The 24389-nt window shown below is 42.7% G+C and overlaps 1 protein-coding gene and 1 long non-coding RNA gene across 17 annotated transcripts in view; one reads left to right on the forward strand and one right to left on the reverse strand.

Moving 5' to 3' along the window:
• Positions 1–45: 45 nt before the first annotated feature.
• On the forward strand, positions 46–4445 carry LOC143354005 (uncharacterized). 10 transcript variants are annotated; one of them, XR_013082252.1, is made up of 5 exons: positions 46–373; positions 657–1029; positions 1249–2599; positions 2664–2773; positions 3163–4445. It is a non-coding gene; the product is annotated as an uncharacterized LOC143354005 (long non-coding RNA). The 10 variants fall into 10 exon arrangements; XR_013082254.1 differs by having other exon boundaries at positions 4149–4445; XR_013082253.1 differs by having other exon boundaries at positions 1249–2595.
• Positions 4446–4464: 19 nt separating this feature from the next.
• The window catches only part of Unc-13 (unc-13), a 628091-nt gene continuing 608166 nt past the window's right edge, over positions 4465–24389 (reverse strand). For 4 of the 7 annotated variants that reach the window (XM_076787594.1, XM_076787596.1, XM_076787595.1 and 1 more), the window contains 9 exons: positions 20127–20861; positions 19369–19590; positions 18842–19294; positions 18636–18770; positions 17407–17632; positions 15285–15437; positions 13138–13242; positions 11713–11875; positions 4465–10650 (listed from right to left, as the gene is read on the reverse strand). In XM_076787594.1, the coding sequence (XP_076643709.1) occupies positions 10353–10650; positions 11713–11875; positions 13138–13242; positions 15285–15437; positions 17407–17632; positions 18636–18770; positions 18842–19294; positions 19369–19590; positions 20127–20861 (2490 nt within the window). In that variant the 3' untranslated portion in view covers positions 4465–10352. The remainder of the gene's footprint in view (positions 10651–11712; positions 11876–13137; positions 13243–15284; positions 15438–17406; positions 17633–18635; positions 18771–18841; positions 19295–19368; positions 19591–20126; positions 20862–24389) is intronic. The other 3 variants (XM_076787590.1, XM_076787591.1, XM_076787592.1) reach the window with 2 other exon arrangements.

Here is a 24389-nt window from a genome sequence, read left to right on the forward strand (position 1 = left end):
TAACTGTTCATCAACCTTTAGATCATGAACTGCTAGTGACTTTCTCATTGTGGTTATATATCGTATGGGGTTAGTGAAACGAATATGTACTGACCATTTCTCTGCAAAGTTTTCTTATTGCGTTCTTGGTTAAATGAGAATTTATAAAGTACGTATTGATTGCGAATCTTCCGTCGTATCACAAAATTAAATGTTCCTAAAAGAAATTGAATGAATGGAACAAATCATAGACGCGAAGAAGCAACGTGAAGTGGTGATATTACGACATATATGCACGGAATACTAGAAGCGAAACTCCGAATTTATTGACAACCAATTTTCAGTGCACGTGCGCCCGTTAGTTGGTTCATGGTGAAGATAGCTTCAGAACACGGTGTAAGAAGAATTCTTCTTACTAACAATCATGAATGTAGCTTTAGAACCTTTTTAAGCTACAATAATTTATTTTTAATGTAGTTCTTTGTAATTATCTATCATAAACATTTTTGTAATATATCCGTAACGAATATTCATGAAATATATTTTCTACAGATATCATTTTATTATAATTCTCCTTTTTAACTTTTCAAACTTATAAAATTAATGTAATTACTTCGAAAACCAATATTAATAAATATTATACTATAAATTAATACGAACAGATTTGTGATTATTAGATATTGACACGAAATAGAGATACTAAATCCAGTTGATTTAAATTTCCCGCGTGCCTACACAATCAATTTAAAGGGACAGTCGAACGACCGATATCAAAAATACCACGCGGAGTGTTGCCTCTTGTATTTCTACTCTTTGGTAATATCTGACAAACAGACATTTTCTAAGCGATAATACTTCCACGATTCCGTAATTGTGAAATTGTTTTCTTTGTGAAATAAATCACGAATCATGCTCGATCACGTATTCGCAATTACTGTAGGTGTCAGTGTTTTCGTGATGTTTTCTTATAGGAGTGTAACGAATCCGTTAAAATATCACTGCTATTCATTGAATCCTTCCTACGAACATGAAATACGGATGAGAGCAGAGGTAAATGTTTAAATTATATTTGTGTATCATTTCAAATAAAGTAGTTCCATACAATATTTGGTTGAATGAAAATCGATTGTTGAACGTCAATGGTTTTCATTTACTAACCTCTTTAATTTGTTTTTATATTTATAATTGAAATTATTGTTAATCAAGAAATTAAAATATATCTCTTAAACATATTCTACTGTTAACATTAACTGGTGATATTTATTGCAGAAATATATTGCAATGGCAAAGCAAAAAGCAAGGGAATAGAAATCAACCATGCATTGAATGTCCTCGTCAACAGAAATAAATACCTTCCTTCGATGGAGCAATGTCATGTGTAGTTACACTCGATAAAAATTAATTTGTATATATATAAATATATAAAAAGTATATTGTGTATTGATGCTGGTGAAGTTATAATATACAGTTATAATTTTAAAATGAAGTTATAATATATAGCTATAATTGAGAAATGAAGTTATAGTACTGATATTTACCATACAAAACTGTTCGGAAGAATTATTTTTAGAGTAGTTAATAGAACACTACCAGAGCTAGAAATTATAAGAAAAGTAATAAGTACACACAAATGTTTGTGTTTAAATCAGTTTAGCTGTCGATTTTCTTTAGCGGTTTCGTACACAATACCATTTATTTGCTCATTCTTTTCACCACTGGTTTTCAATAATTAAATTACATTTCATTACAAAATTTTGACTTCTGTTAGTATAGATCAGCAGATGTTTATCGCTTTCACCTACCAGTGGATGACATGATTATTTTTTTCATATTTATCAATTCATAATGGTACAATTGAATTATTGTCAATCAAGTAACGTAACAACTTATGATCGTAGATACAGGACAAGGGGGCATGTAAATAAAGTAATCGTGGGCTGATAGGTTTTGATGATTTATTAGAGTCCCTGGATCACCTTCCCCTGAGGCAGCCCATTCCAATAAGAAAGCCATCCTTTCTCTATCTCTTAATATTTACCATCTTATATCGCATACGTTTTTTGTTCCGCTGTCCATTTAAGAGCACCCTTTGGATATGGTACATTTACGCAAACGAGGAACGAGAAAACTGTGCGAACGGACAACGGATAATGAACCAATGTAAACCGAAATCATTTTCACATCAGAATGTATCGTTTATACATATACCTCGTCGAGATAATTGCGCTACCGTCGTTCGATTATTTCTCTAGATCTCGTGTGGACACGATGGCCGCGTGTATAGAGAACGCAACGGTTCAATTTTACATGTCTGTTTTCATTTATCTTTCAGCACACTAAGCAAAGCGTGCCCGCGTACGCTGCTCAGATGAATCGAGAGAGAGCACCGACGATGAACATTTTAGCCGAAAGGAGTATTGCTACACGCCACCATTGTGTCACTGCGACGTGTTCAACGAGTAACGGCGTTCTCGGATGCTGAAATTCGTTAACATTTACAAAAAAGGAGGACGAGTAACATTCTCTCCACGTAACAAGCGCCATCTTTCTGGCAATGTTTTCGCTTCCACATGATTTTTTCGCGAACAAAAACGATGTAAAAACATCTCCTAACGTGTATGTAAGTTTCTCCGACATAAGCGAGAACTGAAAATGAAAGATGGAATGGGCACGATTGATTACAGCACGCAGCGTTATTATAACAGACGGACACACGAAGGCGGGTATACGGATACATGCTGAATGCAGAAATCATCGTGATCCGATGAAACATGTCTCGGAAAAGAAAGGAAATGTAAGTGTTTTTCGTTGCTGTTTCGCCTTCTCGCTAAATCTCCCTGTTCTCGAACAGATCCCACTGGAAATTATAAAGACTTCTAGCCTGGATTTCGCATATCTCGCTCTATTCGCTAAAACACCAGGCAACATCGGGCCGCAAAATGTATATATGATCATGTATATGTACACTTGTCGTATATATATGTATATTATGTATATTATATATATGATATTTATACAATATATATACGTATACATATATATATATACATATAGTATGTGCAATTGTATGTGCAATATAGTCTGCGGATACAAGTTTCGAATGCAATAATATTTTACACGTGCGCGTAACTGTTGATGCGAAAAGAAAACGAACGGCTTGTAACGGAAACGATTAAATTCTAGAAGTGGTGATCGGCGACAATAAACGGATGCTTCGTGAGACGCCGGCGCGACGAAGAACACCCATGCCTTTAATTACAATGACAACAATGACGGTGATCGTGACAAAGGCAGAGACAATGATAAAACAATGCCGACAACAATTGCATAGCTGTATTAGTATCGTTCTTCCACCTTTTTTTTTCACGCGCCGATTGCCAGTCGAGTAGCCTCGTAGGCCTCCCATTGAAACGAAGAATAAAATAGTTCGCAATCGTTACGTGATGTTGGCTAAAATCCAAGACAGAGCTTTCCGACGGAGACGCTCGGCTACACGCTATCTAGGCGGAGGGTCAAAGTCTATTTCGTCTTTTCTCGGATTCAACACCGGCTACCGTTCGACTTAGCATCGACGTATCCTTTACGTTACGATCAAAACTCTGCGCGTCCGGTTGCCGTTCGTCTAAACGGAAGCTCTCGAATGGCAGGCGACGCGTGCTCGGTTCATCATGCGGCAAATACGTTGGTGTAACATATATGTAGTCGCGGGCTTAAGATTCTATCTAGTAATTCGTGGTAGTAATGATATTCGAGTGTTGTCCTTCGGACACAATGATATGGTACATGGCACAATGATTTCAACGAGTTGACGAAAAAACTCTGATCGACTTCCCTCGTTTGCCTGTTCTCCAGTTCGCGCGAGATCGTTTCATTATTATACTCCTCTTGGCTGTTTCGCACCTGTCCCATAGTAGCATGCTCTCTACAACACGATTCTGCCACCTAATTATCCCTCTCCTTCGCTCGCTCACACTGTGTCATGTCGCACGCGCGCGCGCGCGTTTTCCTGGCTTATCGATCGAACCCTGTTAGCTTCCTACACACCGTGGAACTAAATCACCCCTTCTGCGAGACATTCCGAGGACAATTCGTTGCTGAGAATTCAAACAAAATATCATATCGTGGAAAGAAAAAGAAACCGGTTGTTCATGACCTATTGAATTTTTCAGACAATGAAGACGAGACAACGATGAATTTCAAGCGATCAACCCAGCCAGTGATTAAATATCACAGAGAACGAATGAGGAAACGCGGATCAATGGATGGATCAAAAAATCTTACGTCGAGGGGTGTCGATCGATCAACTAGGGGCGTTTGGTTTTGTTTTGTTTTTTTTTGTTCAGTATTCTTGTAGGCAGGGGTGATGTTTGATGACGATAGAGGTTTCAATCAGAGAGAATAAGCTCCTCGTGTGAGTGAACGAACGAAAGTGAAACATTTATTAATAAAGACCTGGGTATTCGGTATCATAGATATTATTCTTCTTTTCTTTCTTTCTTTCTTTTTTTTGTGTTGAATGTGCGTGTTTGACTCGGATACAATTGCTTTTCAGGTTCACCTATACTCGGAGGCTGCGCAACGATGTGTCTTTAATGTACTCCTCGTTTCTCCTCGTTCGCATGTTTTACGCGTGAAAAATTTTGATAACAACGGTGGCACACTGTTCCGTGTGGACGACGAAAATGTACTCTTCGCTCGATACGATTTATAATTACCTAGTAAACACGCAGTCATCCGCAATATGTACGCACAGAATTACGCGATCCTTTAGTTATTATTTGTTCCTTTTTTTTTTTACTTATTTTGCTGCAAATGTGTTTCTTCGTCACGCGATTACAAATGTACTCCTTAATATGCTTTTTTTACTTACGAAACACAAACATTCCGTCGTATTTTTTTTTTGTTTTCCTTTTAATATATTTGTTAGGTACATTATATACGCGTCGTACGATTCTTCAAGCATAGTATTGTCAACGTTTGTGTATATATTTGTCCTTCTTTTTTTCCCGACCTCGCCCTTGTTCCTCTATTTCGCATCGCTCTTTCAGTTCTCTTTCTTTTGCGAAATTGTTTTTCCGGTTTCGTGTTCCTCCCGACACAGCTACGACGTAGCGGTTCGACTCGGATCATCCTCCTTTCCCTTTGGTTCTGCGCTTGTGTCGGTGTGCCGGACGCAAAAGCTCTCGCGGTGACAGCCTGCGCTCTCGTCGAACAAAAACAACCAACGCTTGACCCTATTCCATTGTACGCGCCCCCTCTTTTGTTCTTCTTAGATTCGGTGCTTTTTCGGGAGAACAATGGATCGATTCGTGCAACGAGACCAATGGATATGCAATTTTCAGGAAGATTCGTCCAGCTGTACGGACGTTCGCGGGTGTGCTCGTATCACCTGTGGACATGCTTTATCGATCGTAGACTAATGATGATCATTGTCGGCGTATTTAACCCTTCAGGGACCATTCCTCCCGCTAACTCAAAGAAACAGCACCCGAGAAACCTACCATTTAACCTCCTAAGTACGGCGCGCTCGTCCGCAACTCTGTCTCTCAGGGACGGCGCGCCTGGCCACGGATGGCACAAAAGCCACTATAGTGGTTCGTACCGTTCAAACTGATGCTGTCCACGGAAGCCGCTATAGTGGAGTACCATTCAAACTTATGCTTTCCACAAAAGCCGCTATAGTGACGTATCGTTCAAACTGATGCTTTCCATAGAAACCGCTATAGTGTGCGTACAGTACTTAAGAGGTTAGCGTACACGACTTTCGCGACATGCATCGTTGCAATAATAGAATAACGATACAAATATTGTATAACAATAGCTACAAATTAGATTTTATCCACCACGATACCGATGTCTCAAATCGACAAACGATTTCGAACGAAATGAAAGTTCGCGTTGGTCCCGTCCAGGGTTAAATTGTCAATGTAAAAATATTTGTCCGAGCAACGTTTTTGTTTTTTCTTTATTCTTTGTGAAATGATCTGCTATGATAAGAGGACTCCCCGAATGTTTTTTTTTCGTACGATTGCGCGACCACGCGTGAACCGATGCGACTCTGCATGAATTTCGGGCGAAAATATTACTTTCAACACAGTGACGGACACGCTCTCGTCGTTCTCTCAAATCCCTCGTGGCTCGCCTAAATCCCTCTTCTACGCGCGATTCGTTGCCCGCGATAATACGGCTTTTGCGTCCCCGGTTTCGTATCAGTACATCCTTCACTGTCCTCGTTCGAGTCCCATGGCGGCCATGGATCGCGAACACCGTGATTTCGACGACCGCCGTATCGCGACGTGTCGTTTACTCTTTTTTTCTTCGTTTTCTTTTTCTTTTTTTATCGCACACACACACACACGCACACACACACACACCGACGAGACTCTTCGGACGTTTAACGAGTATAGAGAATAGAAATCGAAATGTCTTTTAAAAGAGAAAAATACTGTTGCTATTGGGATCGGTTGTGATCACGTACGTTCGGGTGTCGGTTTCGTATGTATGTAACGTATTAACGGTCTCTCGTTTTCTGTCTTCTTCGTGTGATCCAGTCGTGTACTTGTGTCGTGGATGAGGTCATCACGGTCCGTCTGTGAATGTTCTCGTTTTGTGTGTGCTTGCTCGGTGAATGTACGTGAAACACGTGTACGGTGTGTATGTATTTATGTCTGTATGTATGTTTTTGTGTACTTTAAGGGGTAATTATCACAGAATACACGAGATATTTTTTTTTCATTAAGCTTACGAGATATTAATCGAAGCGGAGAGTAGGAGGAAAAAATGGCGGTCAACCCCGTCTACGAGGCGCAATTGCCGAGTGACCTGGAAATTCGACGCTACCAGCGTGAAACATAAAAGGCCGTTCCCATTTCGTCGACGGACTTGGTTCTGGGCGCCGAATTCGCCGGCCCTTTCTCTTCGTAATTAGTATGTATGTACTTAGGCAGCGGAGAAAATAGACACTTTTACAAATGAATGTGACGGCGAGATCGCGGACCCGTGTATCGTTCTTTCATCTACCATCCCCTTCCAGCCCGGTTCTCCCATTTTATCCGTTTGCGTCGATGACGCCTATTGTTGTTTCATCTGTTGGCAACGCGTGAATGGCCCCGAAGCTCCGTGGAATCATGTTCGCGTTTGTTCTACTGTTCACGTTGCGAACCGATTACTGTGAATTCTCGATATATGTCAGCAACGCGGGTCTTGCTAGCGTCGCGTATCGTCCAGGAGACGATAGGAGAGGTTATGTTTACACTCCACGGCGTCCGAGGCCTCTCGAGCTTCGTGGCCCCGCGGTAGTGTGGATAATTCCGCGACGTTTGTCATCCAGGCCTTGGCGACATATACAGAGAAATCACCGTACACGGCCCACTCGTGGACCAGTAGGAACGACCAGGAACACGTTCCGCACGCTCGAAAGGAGCTGTTTCATCAAACGGGAGTTTCTCGAATTTCGAACGGCACAGATCTGGACACTTTTAGATCTAAGGATTCTCTAACCGCGTCGAGGAGCCACGCGCTAGACGCGTTTCACGAAACGAAAGAAGTTTGAAAACCCTTTTTGCGTGTCTATTCTGTTCTATGGGCATTCCGTGATGAGGGCGTAGAGGAACGCATGATACTCGACAGGGTAACGTGTTAGAGAGAATTTCGAAAAAGTGTGCGCGTCGTACAATACGGGAATAATTGCGCGAGCGTCAAATGAAATCGTACTACGCGAAAGTAGTCCTGCGCCTGACCTGTGTCGCGTGGTAGATCCACGCATCCGAATGTGGAAAGCACCTTGTCTACCTAAGATGGCCGAACGCTCTTTTTTTCCTGGGTGGCTCTTTCTCTCTCTCTCTCTCTCTTTCTCTCTTTCACTTTCCCTTTTACGCTCTTTCTTTCCGCATCGTTCCCTTTCCCTCGCTTTTCTTCATCAAACGAAAATCCCGCGCTCGCAGCTAGATCAGCATTTAGACACTATACACAATACGTAAGTATATCTAGACGTACTACGTAGTAGAAACTTTTTTGGATATAATCATGTAATCTCTGGAATTGTATATCTGGCCGGGCCGCGAGGGCCGGTGAATGAAATTCATTAGGTTCAAAGTCGCGTGCATCATTGTGTTATTATTAGTTTTCTCTTTTTTCCATTTTCGATAGTTTTCTCAGGAAACCCGGTCGAAGTTTCGGCGCAAGAACAGCGACGAGCATCGCCGACGGTTGAATCGAATGACGTGTTGGACCCGACACGAAGGACACTCGGCTGTCCTCCGCGTGACACCGACGGGACGCGACGGTTCGGCGAACCATTTCAACATCCGCCCTCGATTCCCCCAACGATCTGACTCTCTCTGGATCCGCGCGGACTGTGGGGGAGATCTTGTGCGAGAGCCCCCGGTCTCGATCGCAGCTTCCGAACTCTGTCCGCGAAAGGAGGACCCTCGATCTATGTACAAGAGTAATATCGATGTGATATCAAGCGAAAAGACAGAGAAGTATTAACGTTCGTTTATGTTTTTTCTTTTTTTTCTTCTTCTTCTTCTTCCACGTTTTCGAAGCTTGCGTTCCACCTCCTCGTGTATATATTTGGTTTCGCTCGCTCACACAAAAAGCAATGGTCGTCGGGAGGGAGAGTGTCGAAGTTATTATGAATATTTTAAGTACTATAGTAACTACAACGATATAAAGTTTAATTTCGAAAAAGTTTGGTCGATGATTCGGGGACACGGTCCTCGGGCGTCGATCGAGCGCCGGGCTCTCCCGCCTCGCGATCGCAGATCGGAAAATCGAGGGTGGACTCGGAGCGTTGCTTGCGCGCTACCTTGGAACGTGGTTTTCTGATCGAAACGAAACGTGCGATCGGACGTGCACGGCCGCGCGTCATCTCGGTGTCGTAGGTCATCGAGCCGGGACCGGAGATGATTCGCGGTGCGGCGCGCTCGAAGCGTTCGAGCGGACCTCGTGTTCTCGCCATTCACCACAGCAATCAGACTCTTACGATCTCTTGTTAAATTCTTATGAATAAGAACGTATTTTACATTACAATGCCTATTTATTACTAACGGCCCGCCGCAAGTGACGTCGCGGCGTGCCTATTGGTCGTACGCAATGCTACGTTTAAACTTGTTATTAGAAAAAACTTCTTCGTCAACAATGTGTTTCCTCACGTGTTTATCTACAAGTAAACTCGTCTTCCCGAACAAACGGCCTAAAACGTCGTCTCGCACGAGGGTCTATATTAATTAGTATGCGTTTTACATTCGCCTCGTTGCTGCGCCGCGATTTATCTTTCCCCGCTTTCGCGTTTGCGAAACACACGACCGATTTCGCGTCGCCCGTCGATTTTCGCGGCGATCTCGCTACCTCGGACCCCGTGAAACATTGCGATTCTCTTCCTCTCTTCGTGCTCGCGTGTCGGCGCGACGCTACGTTTCGTTGGGATCCATGAATAAAGAGGTATAATCGCGTTGGACGCATTTTTATGCCTAATTCGACTCTCCTCCTCCTCCACGTCTTCCTCGTTCCCCTCCTCCCTTACATTACGAATATTACCAAATATATTGCATACTGGCAGCACTGTTTTCACGTTTCGCGTCTATACGGAACACTCTCCAATACCTGAGGCGTCGTATTCTCCTTCTTCGCGGCACTTAATCGAATAAGAGTCCGGTGTGTTCTTCCGTGTTCACCAATCCTGAGCTTCGTTTTCGTTTCATCCTGTCGCTTCGAGCCGTTATCGAAAGGACGGCGGGAACCGTCTTTCCCTCGTTTTGTATCCTGTATATATATATACATATGTAAGTGTATATATATATCACCCGACGGACGAACGTTTCGACTCGGTGCCTGATATATTCAGCGCGTTTATATTCTTAGGAGAACACTCTCCCGAAGGATCTGTCGTCCTCTCGTTTATAATCGATTCTTTTGTTTGTTACTTTTTTAGGGACGGGACTAAAGCTCTGTGATTCGTAAAAAAAAGAGAGAAGAACACCGCTCGACCGGAAGCTGGCTGCGCGGGAAATCGGAAGGAAGGTGTTGTCTCCCGCTGATCGAGTTGCTCGAGCTCGAAATTAGTTGCTCGGCTTTTAGCTGTTTCGGCGATCCTCGTTAGCTTTCTCTCTCTCTCTCTCTCTCTCTCTCTCTCTCTCTCTCTCTCTTTCTCTGTGCCTGTACGTTCCGCGCTGTTCTCGACGGCGTTGTGATCTCCCGGTGTTGCCCTCGACAACGACGATTCTCGATTTCATGTTCTCGACAACGACGGCCGAACGCTTCTCGTCTTCCCCCCTTGTGGACAAATTGCAGCTCCTTCACACCTCCGAGCTCTTTCCAAACTCGAAGGACGCATCGCTTCGCTGTCGGCTTTAGCATTGGGCGTCCGAACTTCAGGTGGGATTCGGCAGCGGTGTCTCTTGTCTGATGTCGCTCTTCAGCTTCACGAACTCCTTCGCGATCTCGTCGTTGTTCCTCTGCGAGAGGATCCTCAGGATCGTCCAGCCGGTCTCGTCCATCTGTATACGCTTGCCAAGCGACAGCCAACAGGCACACGAACCCTCCTCGACGATGTCCTTCAGCTGCATCACCGCTACGCCGACCAGTCTGTCCTCCCTCGCGAAGCAGTAGTCCTTCACGCAGATGTGCAGCTCGTAGAAGTCCAGTTGCTGTTGCTCGTTGCCGATCATGCTGGAGAAAGAACGGAACGCGTCAGTTTTTGAATTGTTTGGAAATATGGAGATTCGACTTTTAACTCTTCGCGATCTTGGCAAATATAATAATAATAATTGTTGAATCGATTTAATCGAATTATTCGAATTTAATCGAATAATTGTTGACTCTCGAACCATTAATAGGCTAACTCGATAGGACATCAAGAAAAACCATGTCGAGTAAAATTTTAACCCTGCATCTCGACCGGGAGGGCAGTTATAGGGTAAAATGTAAAAGATTAGGTTTCAGCCTGTTTTCCATATTTAGTCATATGCGAAAATTCTGAAAAAAATTTAACACGTGTCTATTACCCAGGTACATATACTGTAATTAATTCAGATTTTTCAGCAGAACACCCTGGTTGCAAAAAATCAAAACCCTCGAAAAAGATCGGGAAAATGCAGATTTCCCTTTTTTGTTCTCTCGAAATCATTAATTACAGTTGGAATGGAATGTAATCTCGAGTCGGAGTCGACGTAGGACCGCCAAGGATTATTTTTTGCTATTAACTTGAATCTCATTGCATAGTAGGACCTTGATTTGTTTGTTTTCTCATAAAGAATGTAACATCAGATTCTATTGAAAGTACTATATTGCTATTCTATAAATGCTATTGAAATATGTACAGTGCTTTCTCTATATATGTCGCCAAGGCCTGGATGACAAACGTCACGGAATTATCCCCTCTACCCCGCGATGGGCCACGAAGCTCGAGAGGCCTCGAACGCCGAGGAGTGTAAACATAACTCATTCTGGATGATACACGTCGCTGGCAAGGCCCGTGTTGTTGACAGATATCGAGAATTCACTGTATACTCTGAAGTTTTTATTGCAACAAGTGTTATAGCTTTTCTATAAAAAAGGAAACGCGTTTCGCGCCAGAGTGCCTTCTTAAGTGGCTCCACTCTAACTCCATATGCAACACTATTCATTATACAAATTAATATAGACTAAACACATTGACTGTTCCATTATTCGAACAATTATGTTTCTTAGTTTAGCTCGGATAATCGAGGTTCTACTGTATTTTGTACTTACAAATCGAAGCTCTCATTGAATTGCGGCGACCAGTTATTGCTCTTCGACTTCGTCGACTGTTTCCTCTTCTTTCCGGTCAGATGCGGTCCGATTAGGTTCACTTCAACGTACGGCCTGAACATGCCCGTGGCGAGCTGCCACTTCAAATCGTTCGCGGCGACAACTGAAACGCAGGATTCGTGCGATAACAGGTATATTCCAGGTGTAAAGGGGAGATTAGCAACATTTTGGCCCACACACAATATTGATACTTTCAAGAATGGCTGTACATCACATGTACCGATTAAAACACTTTTCCTTAGCGACCCGTGTTGTCAAGCATCATTCTTTTGTCTATGTAACGAACCTCTTAAATTAAAGTTTAAGACAGGGATGGGCATTTTTGTCTGAATTGAGACAAGACCGTCCCCACCATAGCGCCCACTGTTCTCTTCCAGTGCCGTTACCGTGGGGCACCGAGGGGCACCGTAGGACAACGAAGACGCGAGACACTAGCAAACACGACGTAGGTGCGCGTTGCATGAAAGAGAGATTGGTGGAAGAAGCAGGCGTTTGAGGGGCCCCTACCGTGCCCATCACTGGTTTAAGATGACCAAGTAATTGGGTAGGTCAGAGCCGGGCAACTGGCGCCCTCTGTGCCGTATACTGTTTCTTTCCCCTGTTCTCAGTGGCTACCAGCGTCTCCCACAATTCCACTGGTATCCTATGAAAGAAGGGGAAGATAAAGCAGAGGCTCTGGAGATAAAGTCAAGCTAGGAGTGGTGCTGAAGAGTGGGAGAACCGGCAAACTAATGGCGGGGGTCGCGCAGCGACGGCGAGGAAGAAGTTGCCCGGCTCTGGGTAGGTGCCAGTAAATGGGTCTGTGGCGGTTACCTCTCACGCTCGCCAACAGATGGACAAATGGTCAACACCTTTCGCGCTAGTGCCTGATCCGTTACCGATCCCTATATATAGGGTGTTTCACTTAACTCGAGCATGTAAAATATCTCGCTTGTTTTTTTATGATAGAAAGAAATTGCAGAGGAAAACATTACTTGGTTCAGAGGGGCAAATATTACAGGTCGTTGGATTCCTCTTGACCTCCGCTATCATATAGCGATAATAAAAATATATCATTCCATTTAAAAAAATTTCGATAACCTTGAAATCTCAAAAAATATAACTTTGAACAAATTTTTTTGCCTATCATAATATTTGCCCTCCTTAACCAACTAATGTTTTCCTCTGACTTTTTTTTATTACAAAAAACAAGCGAGATATTTTAGATGCTCGAGTTAGGTTAAACACCCTGTATACCGTCCTCAATCGCCTTCTGATATCCTAGGACGAAACGTTCCTTTTCCTTTTCCTTCTCACACACGCACTGCTTCAGTCAATGGTATTTTACCCTATTACGCTTGATTCGCAAAAAAATGGCATTTGTACCTTTCACGGTGACCTTCTGCTCGCCGGTTCCAGGATGCGTGAACAGATCCACTTGAATGCTGACCTCACCCACGGAACCTTCTTCCGAGCCAGCGGTATCTGGAACTTCAAAAATGATAATTAGATCCAGTGTTCACCGGCACCGTTACTCGGCTAGGTGCTACGAAATAGAAAGACAAGAGCTTCGATCGTTTCTATTCGATGCTAGAATTCAAAGATTTGATGCTAAGAGTTCTATACTTAGTTGTCTACGTCTAGAGCAGATTACATGCTCTAACGGTATGCATGGAACTTTGTCTTATAGAGTATACTCAGCAGAGAAGATGCAGTCTTGGGTCAATATACGGGCTGACACGATCAAAAAAAGAAAAAAAACCGATCCTTTCCAAAGCAATCAAGAGTCGAATCGGGTTAAATCTTCCATGGACCAATTTCGAAACTAGGACAACTGGGTCGGCCTCGCCGACTCCTTGACCAAGTCTGCCGTGAATCTCGATAGTTGTCCTCGGTGGCAGGAGTGCATATGGTTTCCGGTGTTGGTGCTGCAGGTTATGCTGTCGTCGTCGGACAGTACACGTCTGTCTAAAGATTTAGGCGTGTTCGACCAACGCAACGCTTCGCCGGAAAGGGAGAAAAAGGGGCCAGTGTACACACGGTCGCCGGAGCTGATCCGTAGGACAGTGAAAAACGCTAAACTGGCAGTGATCGGTTCTCATACCCGTGTACGTGTACGTGTATATTAAAGCCTTGAAGAAGATGACTGAAGGATGCGCACGGTGACTTGGCAAGGTTCTCCATAGTAGCAGTAACAGAGCGGCAGTAGTGACAGCAGCAGCGCTACCTAATACAACTATCGATCACCGAGACGATCACATTCGGGACGTGTCTTTTGACCCTTTTGATAGTATGACCAAGATCAGATCGAACCCAACTGGCGGTCCAAGGTCTCCTTTCAACGTAACGCGGTCGACCTTTTCGTTCTTACGACTTCGTAGAGCCAGTTGAGTTCGACGTGTGTACGTGAAGCTTAGCTTACGCTCTATGGGCGGAGCGACTGAGGCCTGAAACGCGTTGATTAGGGTCTCTAAAGCATTTGCTCCGCGCGCTAGATCATTTCAGTTAACTCTTACAAGCTGTCATAGCACCGAAAGGGTCTACGCGGTGGCCGCCACGCATTTATGCTTGGAGACGACACATTTGCGTTTGGTGACATGAAGACGGAGACTCGTCGATAAACTGTGGATTTTTATGCAGAATACACATTGTCTACCTCTTTCTTTGGTCTGACCTTTTCACTATTTTGTGTTTCATTTACTCGCTTTTATCACGGATGCATAACGTCCACAGCCTACTCGCCAAACAATTATCGCGGCGGGTTACAGGTCTTCGATTTCATCAGAACAATGTACGCGGTGGCACATGTTTCAATAGAAAAGGAGTGATGTTAAATAACAGACCATCGAGGATGGAGCAGAGTCGCCAGACTAAGACTTGTCTCTCCACTCTACCTTCCCCTTCTACCGCGGTATCCCCCTACGCTTCCGCCACGGCCCAATCACCTTCCCCTCCTACCGCGCTTTTCCCCCACGCTTCCGCCACGGCCCAATTACCTTCCCCTCCTACCGCGATTTTCCCCCACGCTTCCGCCACGGCCCAATTACCTTCCCCTTTTACCGCGCTGTTCCCCCACGCTTCCGCCACGGCCCGGTCACGTGACGCGTTCCGTCTCCGTCGCGCATGTGTCGCAATGTCACGCGACTAATCCGGTACTGGCAGAGAGAGAGGGTAGCATTTTCCCCCTAGTCGATTCCCCTGATCTGGCGACCTGGTACGAAGTTCATGTCACCAGTGAAGAGAGTGCGTCTCGCGTGGCAGCCAACGCGTCAAACGATTTAATCAATAAGAAATGAAACACTACGTGTGTTATCACGCGAACAATGATGATCTGTATACCAGGTGGTAGCAAGAAAAGTATTATATCAAATAATGAAGAAGAAGTTGTTGTCCCTATGAGACACCTCGGTGAGTATAATGCAATAACGAACAGTCCACTACAGTCCTAAACGAGCGCCTAGTTGTCGAAAGTGACCGAATGTCAGCCAAGAATTTTCCGAGGCTTCTGCTCTAAGAGTAGTGCTCTCTGGTACCTTGTCGACTCTCTCGGCGAAGAGAGGGCTTGCTCTGGCGAAGGGGTTCTTCGAGGCTTTCCATACCCTCGGCTCCTTCCCCTTCGTCACCACCTCTCTCGCTGCTCATCGAACGCTGACGCTGACGTAGCTTTGACGCATTGTTCAGCGGCACTGTCGCGACAATTCATGTTACGTCGGTTGGATTTTTGGTCAAAAGTGTGTGAACGTACAGGGTGCGTCACAAATAACCGCAAACTCGGCCATACCGTGATTCTACACCTCTGGAGCGGTCGAGATTTGTAAAAAGAAGTCCGTGTAAAAATGTCCTTGACCTTCAGTTTGAAGGTCAAACATTGTTTTACTTTGCATCGTGTAGTACTCGTAACGAGGGACAAAAGTCTCCGAGAAACTCCAGCGTCTCCCGTCAACCATTCTCTTCAGAAACGACTTCAAGTTTCGTAAACTATGCTATTTCAGGTCTACAGGGCGTTCCAAGATGGCGTAAACGTGTAGAGGGTGATCCTACACGAGAAAATAATTCGAAAATATACAAAATATATTTGTTTTATTCTGTATATTTGTGAATTATTTTTTCGTGACGAATTACCCTCTCCACTTTTACATCATATTGGAACACCCTGTACAAATATGAAATAAAATGGTTGACGAAACGTTGAAGTCGTTTTTTGAGACAACGGTTGACTCGAGACCCATGGTTCCTCCGAGACTTTTGTTCCTCGTTACTAGTACTATACGATGCGAAGAAAAACAATGTTTCACCTTCAAAACGAAGGTCAAGGTCATTTTCGCAAGGTCTTTCTTTTGCAAATTTTCACTGATTTGATGGTGTAGAATCACGCTACCGGCTTTACACTTACTTTTTATACACCCTGTACATCGGTTAAACTCGATCTCCGCGCGAGTGTTCGACAGTGATCAACGCGAGTTATCAAATGGCCCGCGAATCGTCGAATAGGAATGAAGGTGTACTCCGACGGTGTTTCTTATTTAGACAATCATTAGTAATGGTTAATTTTGTTCTTCAATAAGGGTCGATGTGGATTTTAATTCTATTTAAAATTTTTGTATGGAGTGCGTGAAGGAAATAGATGTCGTTTCGGTAGATGTAGGCCCTGAATAGATTGTTGATGAGTGTGAATGTAACTGTAGAATGGAAGTCATATCAGTCCCTTAATTTATAGTAGAATATTGATTCGGAATTGTCAACCCATCAGTAGAGACAAAAATGTAGACATACACGAAGATACTGTCAGTAGGGTTTATACTGTAACCGACTTTTGAACAAACCGGGCTTCGATGTCCAGAATTTCTGAAAAACCGCTCAACCACTTGGTACGCTTGGTCTAATGGTGAAATATTTATTTGCAAAAAAATATAATTCTATTTCGATTTCAATGCCGTAAATCACATAAATATTTGGTGGATTCTGTTCGAAATATCTACCACGAGTCCAGTTCGATGTTATAAGGCAAGTGGCTAAACTGGTTTTCGAATTTCGCAAAAATATAAAAAAAAAACGATATATAAATAAAACAGTAAGAAAATATTAAATATTCCGCTTCTAATGAACAACGAAAAAAATGTCAAAAGAAAACAATGTCGGATTTAATGATACAAATATTGTGACAGGTAAACAGTTTGTCTCAAGGTCACATTTTTCATCGTCGTAGTATTACCCTCACATGGATGACCTTGAAATCTCGAATAATGTGACCTTGAGAAAAATTTGTAAATACCACAGTATTTGTCCCTTTAAACCATGTTTCCTCTGACTTTTTCCCTATTATTATGAATAAGCTATATATTCAAGGTGCTCGAGCTAACTAAAATCCGTAAAAAATATAAATTATAAATTTTTATTTCATTCGCTGCATTTCTTCGCAAATTTGAATTCTTGGATTCACCAACCGAGGTGACGCCAAATCAAAAACGGTTTTAATCGAAGAATTAATTTTTGTTTAATTTTTTTTTGACTCTGGTATGTAATCCCGGTTTTTTCAAACTTAAAAACCGGTTCTCGAATTTAACAAATGTATCGAAATGAACCGGTTTTTAAACCCGGTTTCTAGAAATCGACAAACCCTACCAGTCGGACACTTATCCTTAAGAATCAGCTCACCTTGGTTAACCTGCGACGTTACGAAGGTCTTGATAAGGGTGTCCGTTGTCTGCGTGTACAAGCTAAGAGCGTATCGCAAGCTCTGAAGTTCTGGCGATTTCTCCAAGAATGCCTTCTTCAAACCGTTTCCACCTGCGTGGAAGTACTGCTTGATCGTGTCGAGTGCGACTTCAAGAACCGCGCACTGTTTCGGTGACAAATTCTTCTCTACTTCCTTCGAAATATCCTAGACACATCATAGATTTCATTATCGATCCGAAGTATTCGTTTTACTAGCTTGGATAATTCAAGGACGAAAAATTTCCTAGTTCCAATCGAACCAATACAGGTAAATATGGGAGAATCGATTTTATCAAATGATCAATTAAAATTTAATTTCAATGAAATAGTTATAAATTAATAGAACTTATACAGGGTGTTCGACCACAGGTGGGAGAAAATTTAAGGTGTGATTCTCCAAGACAATATAAAAGGAAAATGAAGAATAACAAAATTGCGATTTCGGCTTCATTTTTTAGTTATCATCAATTAAAAATCCGCCTAAAATGTGGCAACCTGACCGACAGAGATGTACGTTGCTTACGTCATAAAGGCGCGCAACAGTCACATATCAAAGGAGGGTCTTGCTGGTACCCAATGGTTAGGCTTTGACGTCTCACACTTTAACCAATAACTAGGCTAAGCTGCGTGTGGAATGACCCAATCGGACGGTTTACAGCCGTATTCCTGCCAAATTCCTGTCAGGTGACTTTTTGCGAGGCACGAGGAGTATCGGTCACTTTACGTGACTGTCGCGCGCCTCTATGACGTGCGCAGCGTACACCTCCGTCGGTCGGGTTGCCGCACTTCAGGCGGATTTTGAATCGTTAATAACTAAAAAATGAATCATTTTTGTTTCATATTGTAATGGAGAACCACCCCTTAAACTTTTATCTTCTGCATTCTGATTACAGAGGCAGACGCTACACATCAGTGATGTACATATCATCGAAGAGGATGAGAATACTGACTTGTACTCAATAAAAAATAAGAAGGACTGAAGTAATTATTATTAAAATAGTTAATAGCTTAAATAATTAAATAAATTATTTCTGGTACGTGAAAACCCAGAGATGTCAAGTCCCAAATCGGCTTAGTCTCATATAATCAGTATTTAACCCCCCAAAAAAAAACATAAAATTCATTAATTTTATTGTAAATATATGAGACTCCTTAATCGAATAACTTACCATCACACCGCTCAGAGCATTCTTCACATCCGTTGGTTTGCTCACCATGTGGTTCTTGAAGAGCTTCGACATGTCCTCTATCTTGGCGTTCGCAGCCAGGTTCTTCGCGTTGTCAGTCAGATTCTTGAACATCATCTGTAAAATCATGGAATGAGTACAAACGCCGCGATAAGTCGTTGTTCAAACTGAAAACGTCGGGAACGTACGCTCTTGTCGGACATGGGTGGCAGCACGACCGTCTTCTCCAATATTCTCATGACGATCTTCCACAGTTCTTTAAGCAGCCTCTTCAGCACGGTCTTCTCGCAGGACTGGGCGTACAACGATAGACTTCCGTCGAGGAGAACCATCAACGGTCGCAGCACTTCATCGGCTTCCACGGCGACGTTGTTCCTCTGTGCGGGTTGCGACAGTTGTACTTGTCCGCCGCCCTTGATGGCCAGTAACAAGTCCCCTAACTCTTTCACCGAGGCTGTTATCCTCGGCTCTAGACTCTTCGCGAACAGCATCGCCAGGTCGTCGAGCGATCCATTTAGTTGTTGCTGAAGCTCCTTCAGAATGTTTGCCGCGTCTTCCTCCAGTTTCTCGCCGCCCATCGACTCGAACATCTTCTCTAATTGTACTCGAAGTTGTTGGATGTTGTTCATCAGGATACACGCCTGTGAGAAAGATAATTAGTAATTCGTTACGGGCTGAACGGCAGGTTAATCGAATCCGTTAGAGTGGCACGTACGATTCGTTCTTCCTTCAGATGACTCGGGAACTCGTTCTTGACGATGTCAGCGTAAGCGATCAGGACTTTCATGATAGTCTTCGCGAACCTCTTCATGTACCTCTTCCAAATCTCTGGATCGGGACACTCCAGTTTGGATACTACGTCGAAGCACTGGGTTAACTGCGTGAAGACGTCGACGACGGAGACGCTGAAGAGCGCGTGCTCGCTGCTCTTTTGGAACTGTGGAAGCAATCATCGTCAACCGTCAGCAGATGCTCGAATTAGAGATCGTCAACCCTCTATAGCTCCGTGGAACTTTGGTGAATTTGGACAAATTTCGCGACAAAATTAATACAGTTTTCTTTCGATATAAGACGATGGCTCGGGACGGCTTTCGACGTATTGTAGATGAGCGTACCTATTCGACTTGACATTGTTCTTGAGTGTTCTTGGCATACCCTCTCGTTCTGGCGCTAAGCGATGTCGAACGGAGTGAATCAATCAAATCGCCGTCTTATAAGTCACAACCATCAGTGTCTTATATGGAAAGAAAACTGTATCTTCTAAACTAATTCATTTTCGATCTAAGACTCCAAATACTTTTTTAAAAGGCATATGAAGATCTATCAATTGATTAGAAAGAAAAATACAATTTCATTTAAAAAGTTTAAATAAATTGAAAATTTTTATTTTCTAGATATTGAACTCGAAATCTCCCAGTGTTAAAAAATTGTCTAGTGCTTTGGGAATTCCTATAAAATGCAATCAACACTCACTCCATCCTTCTGGTCTCTGTTGAAGGCACCATGGAGATATTCTAATGAGACGTCATCGTTCTCGTTCAGCCATTGCATCACGAACGGCTCGAACCACGATGGGTATTCCGGCACGGCTGCCTTGAGGGTCGGCACATCTTTCACATACTTGGTGTACAACCACTTGACCTTGAAGTGAAGATTCATGTAGGCCGAGGACTTGCAGAGCCTGTGCTGCTCGTGCTCCTCCAGCGCGTACTTCATGTCCACCGCGAACAATGACCACATAGTGGCCGCCGACAGTTGGCCGATGTTCAACTCCTGTGGGAATTGATTCAGAACCGGCGCGTAGCTGTTCTTGTCCTCTTCGATCACCGAGACGATCAAGGCGATCAGCTTGTGCCAGAAATCGACAGACTCGAGCCGCGGCCCGTGATCGTCCGCGTCTCTCTTCGACTCAATCGGGTCAGCTTGGAACTCCCTGTTGTAGATGTCGTAGCAATTCTCGAATAGAAACTGATAGGTCGAACGCAGACACGCCTTCACGCAGTCCTTCACCACGGTGCTGGCCCGCGGCGGGCTTGACAACTCCTGGACCTTCATACGGAAGAAGGTGATGCTGGTCAACAGGTCGACCGTGCTCTTCAAGTCCATCAGCTTCTCCTGGCTCGACGCCGGGAAGTGGTTTCTGTACATCGACAGATCGATTCGCAGGGAGTTGTGCAACTGATCCAGTAATTTCACGAACTTCTCTTTCTGGAACGGGAGAAATGGCCCATGAACCAACGAAAATATATTTCGCCGGGCTATCGGGTTTCCATAAATTACGGAAACGTTAAGATGCCGGCCAGGCGGCTCTCTTCCTTCGAGAACCATTTGTCAAAGCCGAGAGAGAAAGGGGGAGGGTATATCGTGCTGGTTATTCTGTCGGAAAATTGATGAATGATGGTGTCCATCCTGAATAGACCCAACAGTCGATATATAGGGTGTCCCAAAAATGTTGTACCTCCTTGAAAGGGGCGATTTCTCAGGTCGTTTCAAGTAACTTTTTCCTTTGCGAAAATGTTCTCCGTGGCTTTGTTAACGAGTTATTAACGAAAAACACGGACCAATCAGAGCGCGGATACAGTGAACGGGCCCCGGCTCGGCCAGTGTCAACGCCACGCTCAGCGGGACCCCTCGCCGGGCCGCAATTCGGTCCCAGTAGTCGCGCTCCGATTGGTCCGTGTTTTTCGTTAATAACTCTTTAACTAAGTCGCGCAGGACATTTTCGCAAAGGAAAAAGTTACTTCAAATGAACTCAGGAATCTGTATATAAAACCATACAAATCTGTGTTGTGAAAAGGAATTTCTTCTTCTTGCTTATTGTGTTACAATTTACTCGAGGAGACTTTTTGCAACATCATATTGCAATTAATACTCAGGTCATCGATTAAAGATAAAAATTAGGTTTGGGCTAGACAAATGCAAGAAAGAAAAATTGATTAGTCATGTAAGATCTCGATTCATCCCCGAATATACGTAATTAAAATAGTATTTGTATATATTTCTAAGTGAGTATTTTACCTGACAAACCTTAGTTTGACGTATATTTTCTGAAGGAGACATTAACATTAGTATGGACCATTTAATTTGAACCATTTTTTTAAATATATCAGATCTCCAGTATTTCTACACCATTACCTCACCTTATCTGCAGAGTTGGAAGGGTAGGGGAAGTTTCGAGAAAAATTTGTAAGATAGGTACTCGAGCGGTATGTCTAAGGATAGAATGAAGAGACTTATGAACAAAGACTATGATAAAATTTGATTAATCACGCGTGCCCATAGAATCCCGTCACAAGCTAACGGCGCCTGCAAGTAGATAACCCACGCTGCATTGCTGCGCTAACCTCCCGCCGTTAGCAGTATTATTTTTCATTGATTTCGATCCGCGCAAAAATAATTCGTATATTACACCATAATTAAAAAAACGATTTAAACAAGAACAATCTTGAAAAAGCGAAAGTTACTAAATTTTTGTTAAAATTTTGTTAAAAATTCGATACATTATTTTATCGGTGTGTTTCAAAGGTAAAACGCCGAATCAATTTTCCAAGTCATCGTGTCGCCGACAAATTTCCAAGCGAAAGGACGAGACTTAAATTTTTCATAGCGCTGGTCTCATCTTAATTTCAAGACGTAACAGACTTCAGTTGATAATTCAGCTGGCTGAGCCGCCACTGCCCATGGCCCAGTGGCGCATCTTATTCCCAGAGGTGCTCGTGATGGAAAAAAGTGTGGACAGCTAGGATCATGAAAAAGAATGGAAATCTAAACGAAGAAAGGAACAGCAGATCCTTGGGGAAGGATTTGCCCAGGGTAGTAAGGTGAAGTCGCACCTACAATGTTATCAATATAAGGATAATACGTGAAGACACGTGAAGACTACGGTAATTCTCAGTTTTAAAATGTGACTAATAATTAAAAGTGCTGGCAAGTACAGCAGACTCCCTCATAACGTGATCAAAAGAACGCCAAAAAACGCTGTGTATATACGGGGTGACTCACTTAAAAGTTCCATTGGAATTTACTCGTAACCTATTTGTTGCATCAAATAATGTTTCAAACAAAAGTTGCTACACATTAACCGGTACATATAATGTGATAATGATTATTCTTATATTTCGCCTTGTTATCGAGATACGGAGGTGACCTTGAGTATTTGTTTCATAATGTGTAATATTTGAACATGCGATTTGAAAGAGAATCGAATGCTGAGTAAAAAAGTATTAAGGCGTGTCGGTTGATAAAGTAATAATTATCGAGATATTCTTTAGTTAATCTGTAGTGGAAGTATAATGACAAAACTTTTTCAGTTTTAATTATTTATTTACGAATCTTTTACTAACGTATTTGTGACCTTTTTCTGATTAAAACGAGTCCAAACACGATAAATTTGCATCAGGTTTACTCGTTTGATTCGCGATTTAGTAGAACCTCGATTATCCGAACTAGCCAGTGGGATAACGGACGTGCTACTAAGTCGGGAATTAAACCAGTAAATACGATCCAAACCGTACCATGTTGGGTATCATTTTAATCGGAAAAACGTCGCGAACATGTTGGTAAAAGTTTCATAAAGAAATAATTGACAACAAACAAGCTATCATTGAATTTGACCGAACACGCACTGACTCTTCACTGAAGAATATCTCAGTAACTATTACTTTTTCACAGTATATACCTTAATAGTTTTTTATTCAGAATTCAATACCCTTTCGAATCGCATATTTAAATATCACACATTATAATACAAAAACTCAAGGTCACCTCCACATCTTGATAAGATATGAAGACATCAAAAAACTAATGATCAAATGGCGTGTCGTATTTGATGTAAATGTAAAGGAACTTTTGTTTGAAACTTTTTGTTGTGCAACGAGTAGGTTACGAGTAAATTTAGGTGGTACAGTTAAACGACTCACCCCGTATATTTTATGTGGCAGAAAATATATATGTATAAAGAATTGTTTAAAAAATTTGTACTCTGGAACAAATCCATGTTCTCTTCGAACATGGATTTTTCCTGATCATTGATTCAACCTGGACTATATTTTCTGAAATACTAAACTCACAGTTTATCTATCCTCTCGTCCCCCTTTCGTACGCCTGTTCGTAACAGCCTCGAATTCATCTGTTTTAGGATTCGTTCAGGCTTGTTTCGCGGGTAACAAAGTCAGCTATTTTTTATAGGCGTCCACCAAACGAGCTCCCCTCGAAAAGTCATGCATAATTCAAGAACGTCGAAAACAGTATCAGAATTTGTCCTCCTCGGACAGCGTTCCCGTAAAATTTATATGACTCTATTAACCCTTTCCGCTCGAACCACTTCTCCCAGGCACAAACAAACTTGCAGGTTGGACTAGTGGATCCAAGAAGTATTTAAACATTTGAAAAAATGCCTATATTTCAACTGCGATTGCTTACAAAATTTCCAATTTTCATAGATTATTTGTACAAAATTTTAAAACATTTGACAACTCAACCATTTTGTATCTACCTCAAAATTTTATACACCTAACCATTTTATATAAATACCTCGTTAAATACTCTTTGGATTTACTGCACATACGCTATGTTTCATTCGAGTGGAAAGCCTTTGGAACAAGTTGGAGTGCGAAGCTATTCCCACATGGTAGTTAGCGTAATTGACATTTCTAGATACGTGTCGGCACAAAACTGGGAAACACTAGGGAGCTGATAGAAGACGTTGTTGTTTAATTAAATAAATACTGGTTTTCG

This window comes from Halictus rubicundus, chromosome 5 (genome assembly GCF_050948215.1).
Source record: "Halictus rubicundus isolate RS-2024b chromosome 5, iyHalRubi1_principal, whole genome shotgun sequence".
NCBI classification, from domain to species: Eukaryota; Metazoa; Arthropoda; class Insecta; order Hymenoptera; family Halictidae; genus Halictus; species Halictus rubicundus.